This window comes from Somniosus microcephalus, chromosome 16, assembly GCF_052327205.1.
Source record: "Somniosus microcephalus isolate GS21.2 chromosome 16, FLI_Smic_1.0, whole genome shotgun sequence".
Lineage (NCBI taxonomy): Eukaryota > Metazoa > Chordata > Chondrichthyes > Squaliformes > Somniosidae > Somniosus > Somniosus microcephalus.
This window is the reverse complement of record NC_141002.1, coordinates 46,922,355-46,941,570: the sequence shown is the minus strand read 5'-3', so window position 1 is coordinate 46,941,570 and position 19,216 is coordinate 46,922,355. Positions and strand designations below refer to the sequence as shown.

The 19,216-nt window shown below is 42.7% G+C and overlaps 1 protein-coding gene across 1 annotated transcript in view; it reads right to left on the bottom strand.

Moving 5' to 3' along the window:
- Positions 1-19,216, bottom strand: part of LOC147106123 (voltage-dependent L-type calcium channel subunit alpha-1C-like) — a 531,473-nt gene that overhangs the window by 296,149 nt on the left and 216,108 nt on the right. Inside the window, exon 7 of the mRNA XM_086008919.1 lies at positions 4,463-4,553. Within this exon, the coding sequence (XP_085865045.1) occupies positions 4,463-4,553 (91 nt within the window). The remainder of the gene's footprint in view (positions 1-4,462; positions 4,554-19,216) is intronic.

Here is a 19,216-nt window from a genome sequence, read left to right as displayed (position 1 = left end):
AAACTTATAAAATTCTGACATGACTGGACAGACTAGATGCAGGAAGGATGTTCCCGATGGTCGGGGAGTCCAGAACCAGGGGTCACAGTCTAAGGATAAGGGGTAAGCCATTTAGGACAGAAATGAGGAGGAATTTCTTCACCCAGAGAGTGGTGAACCTGTGGAATTCTCTACCACAGAAGGCAGTAGAGGCCAATTCATTAAATATATTCAAGAAGGAGTTGGATATATTTCTTAAGGCTAAAGGGATCAAGGGATATGGGGAGAAAGCAGGGACAGGGTGCTGAATTTGAATGATCAGCCATGATGTCATTGAATGGCGGAGCAGGCTCGAGGGGCCGAATGGCCTACTCCTGCTCCTATCTTCTATGTTTCTATGTTTAGGGTTACAAGACCACACTGTCCTTTTTGTTTAGATCCAATGAGCTTTTACAGCTGGTGTTAATGTAATCTTTCAACAAGGGAAATTGTTTTAATTCTGTTAGGATCCTATTCCAAATAAATCCATATTTTACGGTCTAATTACTGCATACTTAAAGGGATGCTAATATCACACAGCATGACTTCACCAAATTTGCCCTTTATCATTGAGTTTGATCACTGTATCAGCTTACATTCTCCACAACAAAGAAAAACTAAATTATTGAAAAAGGACTGCATAGTCTGACTTCCTTTTATACTACAAATCCACGTTCAGAAGTGACTTGATACAATTGCAATTCTCACTCGTTTGATGGTAAAAGTGTTCTGTTTATATCTCAGGGCTATTTCACCACAGATCAGTGAAAGCAGTAGCTAAAAAAATTGCTGCCACCAGACTGATTAGCTAAGGCCTTCTGGCCTGTGGATGTGTGACAGTTTCACTCGCATGTACTGAGATGGAGCATCTCCAGCATTTGGAAATGTCACAGTAAAAAAGATTTTATTAATAAAAATGAATTCAGAACCATGCCACACTCATGCATGCTTTTAAAACGTTTTGTTTTACTACTTTTCTCACTGAAGAATAGTAGGTGCAAGCAAAACCCTGGACAAAGCATAGCAAGGAGCATCTCAACTAGCCCTGCTGCCAGCAGCCTTCATCTTAGTCACTGCTGTCTTTGGTTTAAGTGCTGAGAATATAAACGATGGAATAAGAAAGAATCATTCAGCCCATCAAGTCTCTTCTTTCCGCATTTTATGTATTATCGATACTATCATGGACTCTATCCCATTTTGTTTAATCTCATGAGAAAAGACAGCAAAATTTCTCCCTGACCCCAAATTGACTATCCACTGTTACATATCTGGCTGGTTTTCACAGCTAGTCATTCTTGTAGCAGCAAGGAATCATTGTGTTTCATGCACTATTTAATTATCTCTGTCTATACTTATCCCAATAACCTTCAATCATGTTTGTAGCTAGGAATTTGTCCAATGTTTTTTGAGGAAGTTAACTGACACAGCATTACTTACTTTCTATGGGCATCTGCACTACATATCCATTGCTGTGTGTGCGTGGGGCGGGGAATTTTTTTTCCTCATCACTAGCTCTGCAGTGCATAATGGTCGGGGGGGGGGGGGGGCCTCGAGTGACATAACAACAACAACTTGCATTTATATAGCATTTTTAACGTGGCAAAACATTCCAAGGCGCTTCACAGGAACGTCATCAGACAAAATTTGACACCGAGCCACCTAAGGAGATATTATGACAGGTGACCAAATGCTTGATCAAACAGGTAGGTTTTAAGGAGCATCTTAAAAGGAGAGAGAGATGGGGACATTTAGGGAGGGAATTCCAGAGCTTAGGGCCTAGACAGCTGAAGGCATGGACATCAATGGAGGATGAAAGAAATCTGGGATCCTCAAGAGGCTAGAATTGGAAGAGCGCAGTGTTAAAAGAAAGTCTTGTATTGCATTTCTATAGCACCTTTCACGACCACCGAACGTCCTTTACAGCCAATGAAGTACTTTTGAAGTGTAGTCACTGTTGTAATATAGGAAACGCTGCAGCCAATTTGTGCACAGCAAGCTCCCACAAACAGCAATGTGATAATGACCAGATAATCTGTTTTAGTGATGTTGTTTGAGGGATAAATATTGGCCAGTTCTCGGAGGGTTGTAGAGCTGGAGAAGGTTACAGAGATAGGGATGGGCAAGATCATGAAGGGATTTGAACACAAGAATGAGAATTTTAAAATCAAGGTGTTGTTTGACTGGGAGCCAATCTAGGTCAGCGAGCACAGGGGTTATGGGTGAATAGGACTTGGTGCAAGTCAGGATACAGCCAGTGAGTTTTGGATGAGCTCAAGTTTACAGAGGCTGGAAGATGGGAGGCTGACCAGGAGAGCATTGGAATAGCATAAGACAGATTTAGTTAGGGAAAATAACAGAAAACCACAGTAAACTATGTTTGGAAGAAGTAGTGAAAACTTTCTTTTCCATTCTATGGTGCTGTTGTAGGTTGACACTGTAATACATTTAAGTCTAGAAATTACAGTATGTGAAATTATCATACAAACGCTTAACAAATATCCTCTGTAATCTATTTTAGTTGAGGCATTAATCTGTTTATTTTTAAATAGATAATTTAAAATGGCAGATGAAGGAATTTCATACAATAGTCTTAAGCATTTGTATAATAATAAGAGTAATTACCAGGATTTTGGCAGTTTGATTTTTATGTAGACCACCACTAGCTGCTCACTTTGTCCCTTGAAACATTTCCCCAAGTTAAGCTGCTGATTCTAGGTCACCTTTCCTTCTAGCAGTCAAAAGATTGCTCTGGCATTTCATACAATAGTACTTGGGCTCAATTTTAACTGCCCCCCCTCCCAACCGCCTGGCGGAAACCAGTTGGGGGGGGTGGGGGGTGGGGAGTAGTTAAAATGGAGTGGGGGACTCACCCACTCTTTTGCCACCCTGATCTGGTCAACTGCTGTCGGGGTCCTCTTTAAATATGCAGATTGGGCTCTAATGATGTCATCGGGGCCCAATCTGCCATTTAAACCTGAAGCCTGAGTGGGGAGCAAAACCTGCCGGAACAGTGGTGACCTCCTACCTCCTGATTTTAACGGCTAGGCAGTTTAAGTCAGGAAGTCGTTAAGCGGCATGCTGATGAGGTCTGGACATTAAATTTGGCCGAGTCTGCCTGCTGTTGTTGCTCACTTTGCCACGTTCTCACCTGGGAGTCAAAATGGAGCACATTCATTAAAGAGACCAATCTGTCAAACCATTATTTTTAAAGTCTGGTTAATTAACAAAATGGTATTATAGGGCTGAGTTTCCTGATCCTGCACCTGGTGCTATTGGATCACCTGGGCGTAGCAAATACAGGAAAATTGGATAGGGAGAAGCACAAGCCCCTCACAGAGCCCATCCAATTTCTGTCCATTAATTTCAACGGACAGAAAATCAGGTGCTCCTCTTTACCTTCTTTTTTCTGTGTTCACTGGGTGACCTAATAGCCCCAGATTCAGGAACAGGAAAATGTACCCCTTTATTTCTTAAGTTATTATTGATACAAGTCCCTCTACAAGACACATTGTAACTTTGCATCCTAAACTGAAACACTATCTTAAGAATCTCAACAATCACTAATTTATGGCATTTCTATTCATCAACAATCTCTGGAGATGAAGATGTAAATTTACACATTAAATTACAAACAGGAGTAGAAGTTGCAATAAACTTTAATTTACCTGTGCAGAGTTTTTTTTAGCCAGTTTGAAAACAAAGATGTGAGAGAGAGGCGAGAGAGATCTGGGGAATGGAATATTTTTGGCAGCCAGCGTCGGTGCTGTGATCTATTCCCAGGTATGGTACAACAGAAGTCCGACGTAGTGTAAAACCCTCCCCACTTCAGTCCAACAAAGTGCTCAACCTCACAAACAGACCCATTTATATTTATATGAAATTTTACACTATCATCCCAGTTATACAAGAAGTTGCCAATCTTGCGACATATTGAGGTCCTTTTATGCCATGGGGTTGTGTTCGGTAGAAACTGGATTGAGACCACTTAGAATGAAAACTATCATCTTAGACTGACCTGCATTTAAACCAAGGGCACCAAGAGTCAAAATCTCAATATAATAATCCACTCCACCACTAGTCCCTGTTGAATTCTTTTAATATTGTGGGGGAGGAAAAGTATTGGTTAAGTAAGGAATATTTATATTTAAGCTAAACAGCAAGGTAGTTGTTGCATAATATATTCATTTCAGAATAATTTGGAAAGTTAAGTACAGGGAATGTGAGTTGTTGAAGCCGCACAGTGTATGATTAATAATCACATCTCAAAAGTCTATTGCACAATTAATTACTGTGGTAAACGCTCTCATCATGGATGCAAAAGCAGTTTAGTATTCAAGGGATATTGAACTTGTTCTAGATTTGGGTTACTGTTATTGTTGTGTTAGCTGTATTTCCTGGCCCTTGATAAACCTGCAGCATTACATACTACAGATAAAAGACTTACCCAACTCTAGCGCAGCAGTTTAAATCTTCCAATTCTGCACCAGCCACATTCTCGTTGTTCACAGATTCAGTTTCACTAGTGGGCATGCTCACTACAGAGATCAAAAGATGAAAAGAAAAAAAACCAGAAACTAGATTAATGCACAAGTATTAATTCATCAGAAAAATAATCAAAATCAATACATCTGTTGATGTGTGACCAAATGCTGAGTGGCATCCATGTTTGAATTATTGAGCATTGACTGTTCCAGTACAGATCACAAAACAGATAATAATCAGATATGTAGAGCAATTTTATTTTATACAAACAAATATCACTTCCCAGCAAAACCATAATCCTGCCAACCTTCAAGCTAAATATGTAATGGATACCTCTAAGTGAATTACAAGTAGTAAGTCAGGTGAGTAAATTACAGACCGAAATCTAATTGAGGATTAAGCAGGTTTATAATTAGCTTAATGAAAATGATTACAAGAAAATAATCTCATTGACAAATTCAGATGATATTTTAAATGGGTTAACCCCTCTATTAAAATAGCAAAGAGAAATGTCATATGAGCTTGTTAAGCAATTGCCCATTATTACTGTTAAGATGAACTTTTAACCTATATTTTCTTTGCTAACACCATCATCAGTAGAGTAAACCTTTATCCCTCTCAGACTTTCAAATTTCAATGAGAAGAAATGGTAGAATTGAGAGACAACAAAATTCTGGGATTCAGATTATTAAACCTTGCTGTAACTTAAAAAAAATCAATTCTAATATGAGGTTTGCTGGGTGCTGCTGTCAAACTTGAATACTTGGCATTAAACAACTTTTTCAGCCAACCTACTTAAGTATTGTATGACAGCTGTTTCAAATCTTGTTTTTGAAGAGTGGGATTAAACCACGATTGGCTTTCGTGACCGGTGGGCGCCGCGGGGGCTGGAGTGCATAATTGGTTTGAGTGACCAAATTTTAATTTAATTTGATTTGTCATGTTTTATTTAAAAGGTTATTAGACTTTTAGTTACGGTTTATTTGTTTAATGTTTATTAGTTTACATACAAAGAGAGGAACCACGATTGGTTCAGAGGGCACTTTACTCTCTATTTATGCATACTATAACTGATTTGGGAGTGCTTGTTTGGGTTGTGTTTGATTGGATGGTGGAGAAGGAGCATTACCCTGACTCTATGATATGTGTGACCTGTGAGTGCTCAGTGCGGACAGTAGGTTGTCAAAAGTGGAAAAATGTTCTATTCGTCAGACTGACACCTCTCAGCTTGATAAATACAAAAAAAATATATGCGCACAATTCATTATTTTTAAAAGTCACATTGCTTTAAAAAGGAATTTAAACTTATTCTCCATTCAAACAGAATCTACATTGAAATAAAATGGTTTTATTATAAGTAATTACACAAATTTTAGCTCAAAGTCACTTTATGTTTTAACTATCAAAACAAATGAGCAAGTGTAAAATTGTAGAGAGAAAAATAATGGTAACAATTTGGTACAGAAGTGCAAATGGTGGATTGCTGGATAAGAGCTAACAAGTCAAGGCCATTTCTAGCAGCAAGGCACTCATTCAGATATATCAATTATAGATGCTTCAAATGCCATTTGAAATAGCATTCAAATTAGTCATGATCATTGCTTTCAAAAGCATTTTGACAGATAAATCAAAAATAAAGGCTTTCAGCACATAGGGTACAGTAGCGTCATGGTTATGTGACTCCAGTCCCACATTAAAGTGCTTGACTCTTAACTGCAAGTCATTCGGTTATATCTACAAAGAGTACCACACAAACTGCAGAGGATCAAAAAGGCGGCCCACCAGCACCTTTTCAGGGCAACTAGGGATGGGCAGTAAATGCTGGCTTTGCCAGAATTTATAAATCATATAATATAAAAAATTAGTACCTGCAAAATAATAAATCCTCAAGAGTTATCTTTAGTTAATAGCTTTAGCTAATTCTGAACATTGGTTCCTCTTGTAAATGGAAATAAAATGCACATATATCTCCTCCTCGCTTAAGAAAAATTTCTATTGAAACTTCCAAAGAATCTACCTGAAAATGTACAATGAACACAGCATGCTTGTTATGAAATAATCTTAAGGAACATGGCTGTGCGTGTGTGTGTACACATTAGCCTGGATATTAACAGGGGCGGGTTATGTAGGTGGGGGGCCGTAGTGATTCGGGCGGGAAACCCGTAACCCCGGGTTTCCCTGCATGCTGTGGAGTTTTAACTCCACAGTGTGCGTCTTTTGGCCTTGACAGCTTCCCCGCCCGCTAGTCAGCCTGATTGACAGGCTTGGCTTCCGGTCAGGTGGGGAGCACTCCGGAGCGGGCCGCAGGACCAGGTAGTTCCAATCCCGGGGGTGTCCGATCGCAAGGGGGTCCAATCCCCGGCCTCAGGGGTCTTTTTATGGGGGTGGCGGGGGGGGGAAGCAATCCTGCTCCTTCTGGCCCACAAAGAGTGCTGTAAAGGCACATTCCTTCTCTCTGAAGCTGTCCTCACCTCCCTTGAGCTGTCGGGTTTCTCGAGGCCTGGGAAACCCGGAAAGCCACAGTTAAACCTGTAAAACAGGTGAAATCAGAGCCTGCCAGCCTCATTCAAATATTTAAATAGCGTGTGTGTGTACACCCGCTCCTTGTCCCGCCTCCGTTAAACCCAGAAGTGGGTGAGTTGGAGTTGGGTGTGAGATTTTTAAAATTTTAACCTCTGACACAACCCCAACTCACCCATTTTTGGGTGTTAAAATCCAGCCCATTGTTCTGTGCAGGTGGCATAACAATATGATGCTGTCAAACATAATATCAATGACAGATGTGTTAAATTTGATCCTGCTAGATCCTGAGAGAACAGAAAGACCTGGAAAATTCATATTTGGATAACATAGCCTTAAACATGTTGCAGCAGCTCTGTGCATTGTAGAGAAATGTCTCACAACATAACATTGTAGTCCACTGGCTTTAAAACAGAGATAATATTATAACTAAAAATGGACCTATACTAAGAATGGGATGTATAATAGAAATAGTGCTAGAATTTAAAGACTGATAATGAGGATGGGCACATACAGAAATAATGTAATAGATCTGTGGTGAGGAAGGGGTGCTTTAACTGCAAGTCTTTAAATGAGAATGAGGTATATACAGTAGCAGAAATGGTGTTATGAATGAGCATGTGTATTTTAACATTGTAATTCATGCATCTTGTCACTATAATGTAAAAATTACAGTATATTAAAGAATTGCGCAAACTTAGCAAGTAAAACTTTTTCATAAATGAAAAAAAGGTATCAACAAACACTGAACAACCACATGCACCAAGTCCACTTTTTAACAATCAGAACACATTACAGACCGACAGACACATCATGGAAACACCAGTCAAAAATGTCAGTGTGTTATCATTACCATGAGTTTCACCGGAGTGACTAAACCAAGCAAACTTTCCCTTCTTCTTATCAAGCAAGTCGGCCAAGGTGATTCCTTTCACAGATAAGATGTGTAATGTCATGCATCAAACAACAGAGGTCGGCAATGAGTATTAAAATATAGACTGACATGGTAAGCATGGCAGGACAAAATACAGAAAAAAAATTGCAATAAACAAGGTAGAACAGTTAGCCAACAATAATTAGTTTATCATGTCATCAGAAGAGAGGTGAGAGTAGCTGCTCTTGACATCAAGGTGAAAATCACTGACTATGATACCAAGGAACTCTAGCAAATCAGAAAGGGGTGAAAGGGAAAACCATCCAGTGGCTGGAGTCATAAGTGACGCAAATGAAAATGGTTGTGGCTGTTGGAGGCCACTAATTGCATCCCCAGCACATCATGCAGGATTTTCTCAGGGAAGTGCCCTTAAGCCAACCATCTTTAGCTGCTTCATCAATAATCTTCGTGCCATCATAAGGTTGGGAATGGAACCGTTTGATAACGATTCCACAATGCCCAGCTCCATTTACAACTCTTCCGATAATGAAGCAACCCATGCCAGCCTACAGCAGACCTAAATAACATCCAGGCTTGAGCTGACAAGTGGCAGGTAACATTCTAGTCACAGTATTGGCAGGTAATCACCATCTTCAACAAGAGAAGGTCCTTACAACCTCCCTTTGACCTTCTACCACACCACCATCACTGAATCCCATACTATTAACATCTTTCGGTCACAACCAATGTTCCCTGTAACTTTTTTTGGCCCTGCGCGGCCCCTTCAAAATACCGCACATGCGTGGTTTTTTCACTGAAAAGCCAGCAAGCTGGCTGCGTGGGTGCTCTGAAGCGCTGCACGGCTGCGCAGCTTACAGGGAACATTGGTCATGACTGATCAGAAACTTAACTGGACCAGCCATTCAACAATGGGGATACAAGAGTAGGACAGACGATGGGTACTCTGCGACATGGCTCACTTCCTGAGCTCTCAAAATCTCTCCAGCATCTACAAGGCTCAAGTCAGGAGTGACTTGCCAGGATGAATGACCCTGCAACAACATTTAAGAAGCATAGCACCATCCAGGATAGAGCAGTTTACTTAATTTCCCCCAACCCCCTCCTCACTGGACTCAATATACATTCCCTCCATCAATAGTGCATTGTGACTGCAGTATGTACAATCTACAGGATGCACTGCACCGACAGGTTACTCCGGCAGCACCACCCTCCCCTGTGACCTTCACCACAGAGAAGAACAGCAATGTTGTGGGAACACATCATCTCCAAGTTCCCCTGCAAGTTATACACCATCCTGATGTGGACATATATTGCTGTTCCTTCATTGTCACTGGGTAAATATCCTGGAATTCTCTACCTTATACCATTATAGGAGCACTAACAGCACAAGGACTGCAGCTGTTCAAGTAAAAGGTCCATCTTCTCAGAGCAACAAGAAGGGCAAACATCCTGACAATAAATTTAAAAAAATGTCAGATGGAATTACTGTCTTCAGCTTGCAATTATTCTTTATATAATATAGTTCCATATCTTTTCCTTTGCCTTTTCCCACTTTTATGCAGCAAACCAATTCAATGTGGTTGCGGTTGCAAAACCTGAATAAAACGCTAGTAAGGATGAAAGTGACACAGCACCCCAAGGTAAATGGCATGTTATCAGCACTGGCTTTTTGTTTTGGGGGGAAAGTTCTACGTGACAAGCAGCAGATTTCTATATTATATTTTATTTGACGTGAGATACAATAATTTCGCTTTAAAGATGGTATCAGTTGACTGTATCTTTAAAGGAATGTCGTCGCCTTTGTGAGTTGGCCAATACACATAGCTGACACAATCCACTTATATATTCAACTAGCTGGAGTGCCCGGCGGTGCCGAGGCTTTTTCGAGGGCATGTTGTTGTTGGAAGAGAGAGAGAGAGAGCGACTGGGGGGAAGAGAGAGGAAGAGGAAGGGGGAGGAGGGGGTGGGAGGGGAGAGAGGAGGGGGAGGGGAGAGAGGAGGGGAGGGGAGAGAGGGGGGGGAGGGGAGAGAGGAGGGGGAGGGGAGAGAGGAGGGGGAGGGGAGAGAGGAGGGGGAGGGGAGAGAGGAGGGGGAGGGTGTGTGTTGTGTGAGGAGACGGAGACTCTGCGCAGCCCCGGTGGACACCATCTGAGGTTAGTCTCTGTCTCTCTGCGCTTAGCTAAACGTCTGAGCTCAGGCATTGATGTCCTCCCTCCTCCTCTCTCCTCCCTCCCCCTCTCTCCCCTCCTCCTCTCTCCCCCCCCCTCTCTCCCCCTCTCCCCCCTCCTCTCCTCCCTCCTCCTCTCCTCCCCCTCTCCCCCCTCCTCTCCTCCCTCCTCCTCTCCTCCCTCCTCTCACTGCCTCCCTTTCATTTTCTCCCTCCCTCCCCCTCTCCCCTCCTCCCTGCTCTCACTCCCTCCCTTTCACTTTCTCCCTTCCTCCCTCTCCCACCCCTCACTCCTTCCCTCCCTTCCTCTCCCACCCACCCCTCAGTCTTTCCGGCCCTCCCCCTCCGGCGCCGCTCGTGATATCGCGCTGCGGGTGCAACCGCCCAGGAGACCCCATGCTCCCGGCCTGAGTCAGTGGACGTGCGAGCAACGGGAATGGGGGCGGGGCGGGGGGGGTAAAGAAAAAAAAGCTGTCGGCCAGCCTTCAGGGCGGGTGAAGAAGCCGGAGGCCATTTTGTCATGTCGGTTGGAAGCAGGCAAAATTTCTTTTTTTTAAATAAAAAACTGCAAAATTTATTTATTTTTAAAAAAAGGAGCTACAAAGTACAACATCGGAAATTTGTATTTTTTTAAAAAAGAATCCCTCCTAACTACAAAAGCTGAATTTTTTTTTAAGGAAAGAAGATATAAAGTTAGAAGATATGCTGGCAAGCAGATGCCCAGGCTTCAAGGCTTGAGGCCTGAGGCCTGCAGGCATCAGACCGCGAGAAAAAAATTGACATACTGGACTCATTTATTACACGCAAATAATATAATGAGCTAGTTGGGCTCCTAAGTACTGAATTTGTGCTGCATAAAATCCCCTCCACACGTACAGAAAGTGGGAAAAAAAAAATCAACTTACGAATCAAGATGGCTGACACTCACCTCGGTTCAAAATGATTAGGCCCGCCCACACACGCACTGATTGGTCGACCGTCATGTCACCGAAGTGTAGGATTGGTCAATCATCCTGTCACTCGACTCTAGGAGGGCCCGCACGCACGACGAACCCGCCCCCGCCACGCAGCGATTGGTCGACCGTCGGGTTGCTCGACCGTTACGATTGGTCGACCTTAATGTCACTCTATGCTAATGAGCGGATAATGAGTGGAATTTTGAAAGTTTTTTGGATACCGCGGGCGGAATTTTTGTCTCGCCGAAACGTAAATATGCTTATGACCGTTCTGGAATCGTAAGCTTTCTTTTGATGTAACGCACGTGTAGGTACGCTCTATAACTTTAGAGTGTATAGCCGGACAGACAGACAGACAGACGGAAGGACAGACAGACAGATCGACCACTTTATTATATATATCAATGAGAATTGGCTGGCCTTTCTTTGTTGGTGCCCAGTGCTTGTATTCAGAAATTAATTAGGTCAAAGATTGCTTCATGACGAAGACCATCACTCTTTGAAATTTATTCGTATACTTATCCAAACTAAAAGAAGTTCACTTTCAGAGGCTTTTAAAAAAAAATCAAACTGTTACAATGGATTACCATAAAACATCTTTTTTATTTAGTTCACTCTTTCTCATGAGTATTTTGGGGATGATTTTTTTAAACACTTAATGTGGATGTGATAAAGGATTTTTAAACAATTCACCAAACCCAAATGGGCAAGGGAGTTCAAATAACTTCAGCAGGAACAACCATTAACATTGGATGCTGCCTTGCAGGAGCTGCTGAGTCAGCGGTATTAATTAACTGAACTAACTTCAGTGGACAAATAAATCATCAACAAGGTAGTGATTCAGATTCAATGGTGCATGTTATTTCAGTTCCCTCACACATGGAAGCCTTAGCATGCAATTACTACCACACAGTTAAAGTGGAAGAGGCACGATCACAGGCCATTCTCTCATTCAGGGAATGGCGCATAACTGTACTGCATCGCCATCTTGAATGTCCCCCCCATAGCCTCACTGCATACTATTTTAGAGATACCCAGTCATGTAATTTCTCTTACTGGATCACTGCTTGTTCACTGCTCCCTCTCCTCCACCATCAAAGACTGTTCTTTGAGCCAATATGCCTTGCCATCTGGAATTCTCTTCCAAAAACACTTTGCTTTGCTATCTCTGTCTCTGTCTTCAAAAGCCTTCTTAAAAAACCTCTTCTCCATTCCTTTAGTCTCTCTTCCCTCATCTCTGCTTCACTTCCTGCTCAATGTTGTAAAGTGCCCCAAGACATTCTTCTACCCAAGGTGTGTTATACAAATTTAAGCTGTTGTTTCTTGGTATAAGCTGTCTTTTTGGTCAGCGACGGTCCAAGAAATCAACTTTCTGTTTGAAACCATTCTATTTGGTTGGGTCACACAGCCGAATCTTACACTTGGTATTTTTGTCAAATAAACAATAAAAGACCTCTTGTATGTAAATTAAATGATGGGAAAAGGTGCTTTCTGGTACTTTAAGTGATTTCCGGTCATCAGAAGAGTTGGTCAATGGTAGATCTCTATCTTGTTAAACAACAATCAGCTGAGAGGTGATGAACAATTAAGAGAGTGCAGCACTGTTCTCTAAAGTTACCTATCAAGAGAATGTAGCACCTGGTTTAGATAAGCAAATTTCAGCAATGATATTTTGATGGGCAAATGAAAACAGAATTGTAAGATTGCTGATATTGGACAGTAACCTACAGCCAAAAGTAACTTATTGTCCTTCAGATACCAATCATCTGAGGCATGTTTGGCAGATGACACCCTCTCCCCAGTTCCCCTTAGTAAATACTATCCAGGTCTCAACGAATTGTGAAACCCCTAAGAATATGCGGCGTATTGTTTGGTATAACTCTTACCACCCCCACAGTGCTGAAAGCAACCCAACATGCTCTCTGTCTGACAATGCTTCAATTATTCAACATGCTCTCAAAATTTCTTTTAAATCTCAGTAACAGATTTCTAATGTCCAAAATAAGGGTTTAAACAAAACTAAAAAAGGTCAAAAATTACATATTTCACAATACATTTATCCACTAAATTGTCTTTTGTGTCTTCTAATTTCATCATTTAAGTTTTTACTTGAAGCCGCCAGCCTCTCCCTAAAACCTGGACTTGGACTTGATATTGTTGTGCTCGGCTGTGACTCTGTGAGCATAATCTCGATTTTGAACTCTGAGCATATGGAGTTTGCCTACTTTTCCAATATGCACCAGTACCACACATTAGCTGAATTGGTGGAGCATTTTCCTATAGATACCAGCACTTTGTGCTCAGCAGCTTTTCTTCAAATAATTTCATAAAACAGACGACAAATATCAAAAGCTGTACTGAGGTAAAATGAATTTTTTTTAAATAGAGAGGCTGTCTATGTGTGAGAAGAAATGACTTCTGGTTACACACTTGTAACTTTTGTGTTCCATAAACTTCAGCAAGTGCATTAAGGTGAAGGAGAGAAAGAGGCAGGGTAGAAAGGGAAACCTCATATTGATGTTTGTTAAATTTTTAAAAAACTGTTGGGATTTGGAAGCCAACTAGTTATCCACCTACGTTTGCTGACAAAAAATGTAATTGCAAATTCCTTACACCTGCAAGACAGAGATCCTAATTGCTAACACATACGAGAGAGCGGCAAAGACAAATAGATAATTTAATTCCTCATTCTAATTTGTTTCATGTTATTAAAAAAATTAAGTTGAATTTTGAAAGCAAATAAAGCCCGAGGAAAACTAAAAGGGAAGAGAAAGAGAGAGACACACAAGAAGGCCGTTGGCCACTCATCACCCGCCTTTAGGGGATGTGAGTGTGACTTGGAGGGACTACATAGAGGGTTAAGGGTAAGGTGAGTGACAGTGGAGGAAGGATGAGGGAAAATATAAGGGTTGAACAGATAGTTCAAAGGGGAAAAATAGGGATATTGATGGGAATGAGGGGATGGTAGGAAGCAAAGTAGATAGTCTAAGATGAAGGGGTGAGGGATTTGTTCAATAATGCCTATTCTTTTTCCTTATATTTCACAGTGAGAGAAACTATCACAAGAAACAATTTTAACTTTCAAAATTGAACTCATATGAATGTCTAACGCATTCCTCTGGGAAATCAAGCTAGAGTTATGTAAGGGTTCATAAAGAAAGATAAGCATAAACGAGCAGATGAAGGAAAATTTAAATATAATTACAGTTACGCTTCACCGAAACAGCTACTGTAGGCTACCATCAGCGTATGAAAAGCTATAGTGAAAAAACAAATCCTTTTGAAAGTACATGTCCCAGTGACCGCACAACAGGTTGGTCGGATAGTACTCACAAACTCTAGATAGCCATGCACTTACATTCCTTACCATGCATCTATCTATCTATATATATAAAGAAGAGTTGGTTTGTCTGTTTGTCTGTCTGTTTGTCTGTCTGTCTGTCCGCTATACACTCAAAAGTTATAGAGCGTACCTACACGCATGTTATATCAAAAGTTATAGAGCGTACCTACACGCATGTTATATCAAAAGAAAGCTTATCATTAGGGGAGTCTAATAGGCGTATTTACTTTTTGGTCAGACAAAAATTGTTCGGACACTATACAAAAAACGTTAAAAAAAAGGACAAAATCCGCTCATTAGCGGTTGACCAATCCTACTGCTCATTAGCGTTGAGTGACGTGATGGTTGACCAATTGGGGGGCGTTTCTTCGCATTTGTGGGTGGGGCCTAATCGTTCAAACTACCGAGCGGGAGCTGAGCTGAGCTGAGTGGCGGCCATTAAACACCTGCCGGGCCTCAAGCTCAAAAAATGGTAATGGAGGTGAGGAAATTGTTGATTCATTAGTATTGACACCTTAAATATAGATGCCCAGCAAATAAAAAGTTGGTTTTAAAAGAAAAAAAAATCCATTTGCAAAGGGGACTCGGGTTTTCCCCCCGTCGGCGGTGGATCAGCTGCCTGCAGGCCTCAGGCCTCGAAGCCTCGGCCTCTCCTCACCAGCCACGCCTGAGCTAGGCACCGCCCGTCCCGCTGGGCCCGATTCCAAACCAGCAGCCCGCGATCGCCGCCATCTTGGTAAAGGCTGGCGGGGCGGGGCAGAGCGTAGCCATCACCGCCGTCTTGGTAAAGGCTGGCGGGGCGGGACGGAGCCTAGCGGGAGGTGAGTTGGGGCCACTCGGCCCGGTCCTTGGCTCCGTTTGTGGCCGGGGACTCAGGCTTTCCCCCCCTCGGCCCAGTCCCGGGGCTCGCCTCCGTTTGCGGCCGGGAACTTGGGCTTTACCCCCCTCGGCCCGGTCCCAGGGCTCGGCTCTGTTTGCGCCCACGGGCCGGGGACTCGGCCTTTCCCCCCCTCGGCCTGGTCCCGGGGCTCAGCTCCGTTTGCGGCCGCGGGCCGGCGACTTGCCCTTTCCCCCCCTCGGCCCGGTCCTGGGGCTCGGCTCTGTTTGCGGCCACGGGCCGGGCATTCGGCCTTTCCCCCCCTCGGCTCGGTCCCGGGGCTCGGCTCAGTGTCCGGGCCTGACGCGCTGGGGAGGGAGGGAGAGGGGAGGGAGGGACAGAGAGGAAAGCAGGGAGAGACAGGGGGAGGGAGAGAGAGAGAGGGAGAGGGGGAGAGGGAGAGAGAGGGAGACGGGAAGGAGGGAGGGAGGGAGAGAGAGGGAGGGAGAGAGAGCGGGGAGGGAGGGGGAGAGACAGGGGCAGTGAGAGAGAGAGGGGTGAGAGAGGGGGCAGAGAGAGGGGGGAGGGAGAGAGAGAGGGTGAGGGAGGGAAAGAGTGAGGGGGTGGGAGAGGGAGGGAGAGCTCGCTTTCTTCCTTCCTTCCTTCGCAGGGGTCCATCGGGCCGGGCCTGAGGCGCTCCTTCCCCCCCTCTCTCTCCAGGCTAATCCCGAACTAAATCCAGCAGTCTCTCTCTCTCTCTTCCCCCACGTCTCTCTCTTCTCCCCCCAGTCTCTCTCTCTCTCTTCCCCCCCATCTCAATTCAATTCAATTCAATTCAAATCGCTTTATTGGCATGACAAGGTACATCTTATGTTGCCAAAGCATCGAAAAACATTCATGGTTGAACACAAAAATACAGATCTATCCATACAGTGTATAAACAGATATATCCCTGAGTGTATAAATATACATTCATATAATTTGTATATACTCTTTTCTTATATTTAGTGGTTGTCCCTCTGTTTATGGCAAGCTGTAACATAGTGTGCTGCTAAGGTTACACAATTTCTCTCTTCCCCTAGTAGGTATGGGAGTTTTTGGTCGTCATTCAAATTTCTGAATTCCAGGCATATTTTTGTGAATTTTGGATAGAAATTCTCCCTTATGCCCTGATATTTTCTACAAGCTGTGAGGAAGTGCATCTCTGTCTCCACCACTCCCTGACTGCAGTGAGAGCATATCCTGTCCTCTCTTGGTAGCCGGGTCTGCCTGTGTCTACCTTATTCGATCGCCAGGCTATGTTCACTAAGTCTGTACATTGTCAAGGTTTTTCTCAGTTTGCTATCCTTTACCATGGTCAGGTAATCAGCCATGTTGTATTGTCTGTTTAGGGCCAAGTAGCAATTGAGTTTGTTTTGGGTTTTTGTTGTTTCTGCCCAATATGACAGATATTTTTCCTTTTGCTTATTGACGATTGTGTTGGGTCGAATTCTTTGTGTTACGCTGTCACTGTCCTGGGGCTGGTTATTGTTAGTAGTGTTAGTAGTTACTTCACTGAGTCCCAGGACTAGTTGACTGAGGGTATTCTTCTTTATGGTCCTCTCTTGGCATTTCAGGGCTTCGTAATGATAGCAGTGGGGGTTGCTCATTTTTAGGTGTTTCCAAAATTTGGTGGCTCTTTTTTGGATAGTGATTATTAATGGATATTGGCCTAGTTCTGCCCTGCATGCATTGTTTATGGTTTTCCTTTGAGTCCGGAGGATACTTTTACAGAATTCTGCATGTAGGATCTCAATTGGGTGTTTGTCCCATTTTGCAAATTCTTGTTGTGTTAGCAGTCCCCACACCTCACTGTCATAGAGTGCAATTGGTTCAATTGCTGATTTAAAAATTTTGAGCCAAATGCTAATTGGGATTTCTATTTGGACTGATTTTTTAATGGCATAGAAAGCCCTTCTTGCTTTCTCTTTCAGTTCATTCACAGCCAGCTGAAAATTTCCCGTAGAACTGATTTTTAAGCCCAAGTATGTGTAGTTCGTGGTTTGTTCAATTTTGGTTGTTCCTAGTGTGAAATTTATTTTGGGTCCCTGATGTCTGGATCTTTGCTGGAACACAAGGACTTTGGTTTTTTGGGGATTTATTGTCAGGGCCCAGGTCTGGCAGAATGACTCCAGCAGATCCAGGTTCTGCTGTAGACCCTCCTTAGTTGGTGACAGCAGAACCAGGTCATCTGCATAGAGGAGGAATTTAACCTTGGATTCATATAGGGTGAGGCCGGGTGCTGTAGATTGTTCAAATAGTTTTGCCAATTCATTTATGTAAATATTAAAGAGTGTCGGTGAGATGGGCGAGCCCTGCGTCACCCCCCGCCCCTGTGGGAAGTATTTTGTTTGTTTGTCTCCAATTTTAACTGCACATTTGTTGTTTGTATACATTGACTTAATTACATCATATGTTTTTCCCCCTACCCCCACTTTCGATAAGTTTCAGGAATAGACCGTCGTGCCAGATGGAATCGAAAGCCTTTTGGAAATCTATAAAGCATGCGTAGATTTTGCTTTTGTTTTGATGAACGTGTTTGTCAATTAGGGTCTGTAGGGTGAAGATATGATCTGATGTTCTATAGTTTGGCAGGAATCCAATTTGGCTTTTACTCAAGACATTGTGCTCCTCAAGGAAGTTTATAAGTCTTTTGTTTATGATACTACAGAATACCTTTCCCAGGTTACTGTTTTACACAGATGCCTCGATAGTTATTTGGGTCGACTTTGTCCCCACTTTTGTATATGGGCATTATGAGTCCTTTGTTCCAGATATCAGGGAAGTAACCGACACTCAGAACCAAGTTGAAGAGTTTTAGGATAGCCAGTTTCATTTTATCGTCTGTGTGTTTAATCATCTCGCTTAATATGCCGTCTGCACTGCAAGCTTTTCCTGGTCGCAGGTCCTTGAGTTTTTCAAATAGTTCTTTTTCTGTTATTATGGAGTCTAGCGGGTTTTGTTATCTTTTATGGCCATTTCGAGCTTTTCCAGTTTTTTGCATATTTGGTGTTGCTCTGGCCCTAGTGTGTTTTTCTGGTATAATTTTTCAAAGTGGTTTTCCCATGTGTCTCCATTTTGAATGGCCAATTCGTCGTGTTGTTTTTTGTGTAATGTATTCCAGTTGTCCCAGAAACAATTGGAATCAATGGATTCCTCAATGGAGCTGAGTGTATTCTTAATATACTGCTCTTTTTTGGTTCTGAGTGTGTTTCTGTATTGTGTTAGTGTCTGACAATAAGTAAGGCGTAATTCCTCGTTTTCTGGCTGTCTGTGTTTTTGGTTTGATATTTTTCGAAGTTTTTTCCTCATGTTATTTTCCTCTCTCTCTCTCTCTCTCCCCAGTCTCTCTCTCTCTCTTCTCCCCCCCAGTCTCTCTCTCCCCCCAGTCTCTCTCTCTCTCACTCCCCCATCTCTCTCTCTCTCTTCCCCCCAGTCTCTCTCTCTCTCTCTCTTCCCCCCAGTCTCTCTCTCTCTTCCCCCCAATCTCTCTCTCTCTCCCCCCATCTCTCTCTCTCTCTCTCCCCCCCAGTCTCTCTCACTCTCTCTCTCCTCCAGTCAAATTCAATTCAAATTTCAAATTCAAATTCAAATGCTTTATTGGCATGAAAGTTTACAGGGAACCATATTGCCAAAGCTTACATAGACAAAAAGTACAGGTTTCCAACATTCTGTAGGTGTCAAACATTTTGACCTTCGTTAGGTACAGACAGTATTAATTGAAACAGTCGTTGACCCTCGTTGGGTACATTCAGTATTAAATTAAACAGTCGTTGGGGTACATTCGGTATTGATTTAAACATTTTTAGAGTATATATGCTATGGGTGTGCTCGTTAGTCACTCACTGTTCCTCAGGTTGTGACATGTTGTTACATATTGGGCACCAAGATATGGTCTGTCTCCTTCCCCCAGGACTATTCTTAATTTTGACAGGTCATCCAATTCTTTGAAATCTGGGTTTGTAAGGCTGAGCTTGTC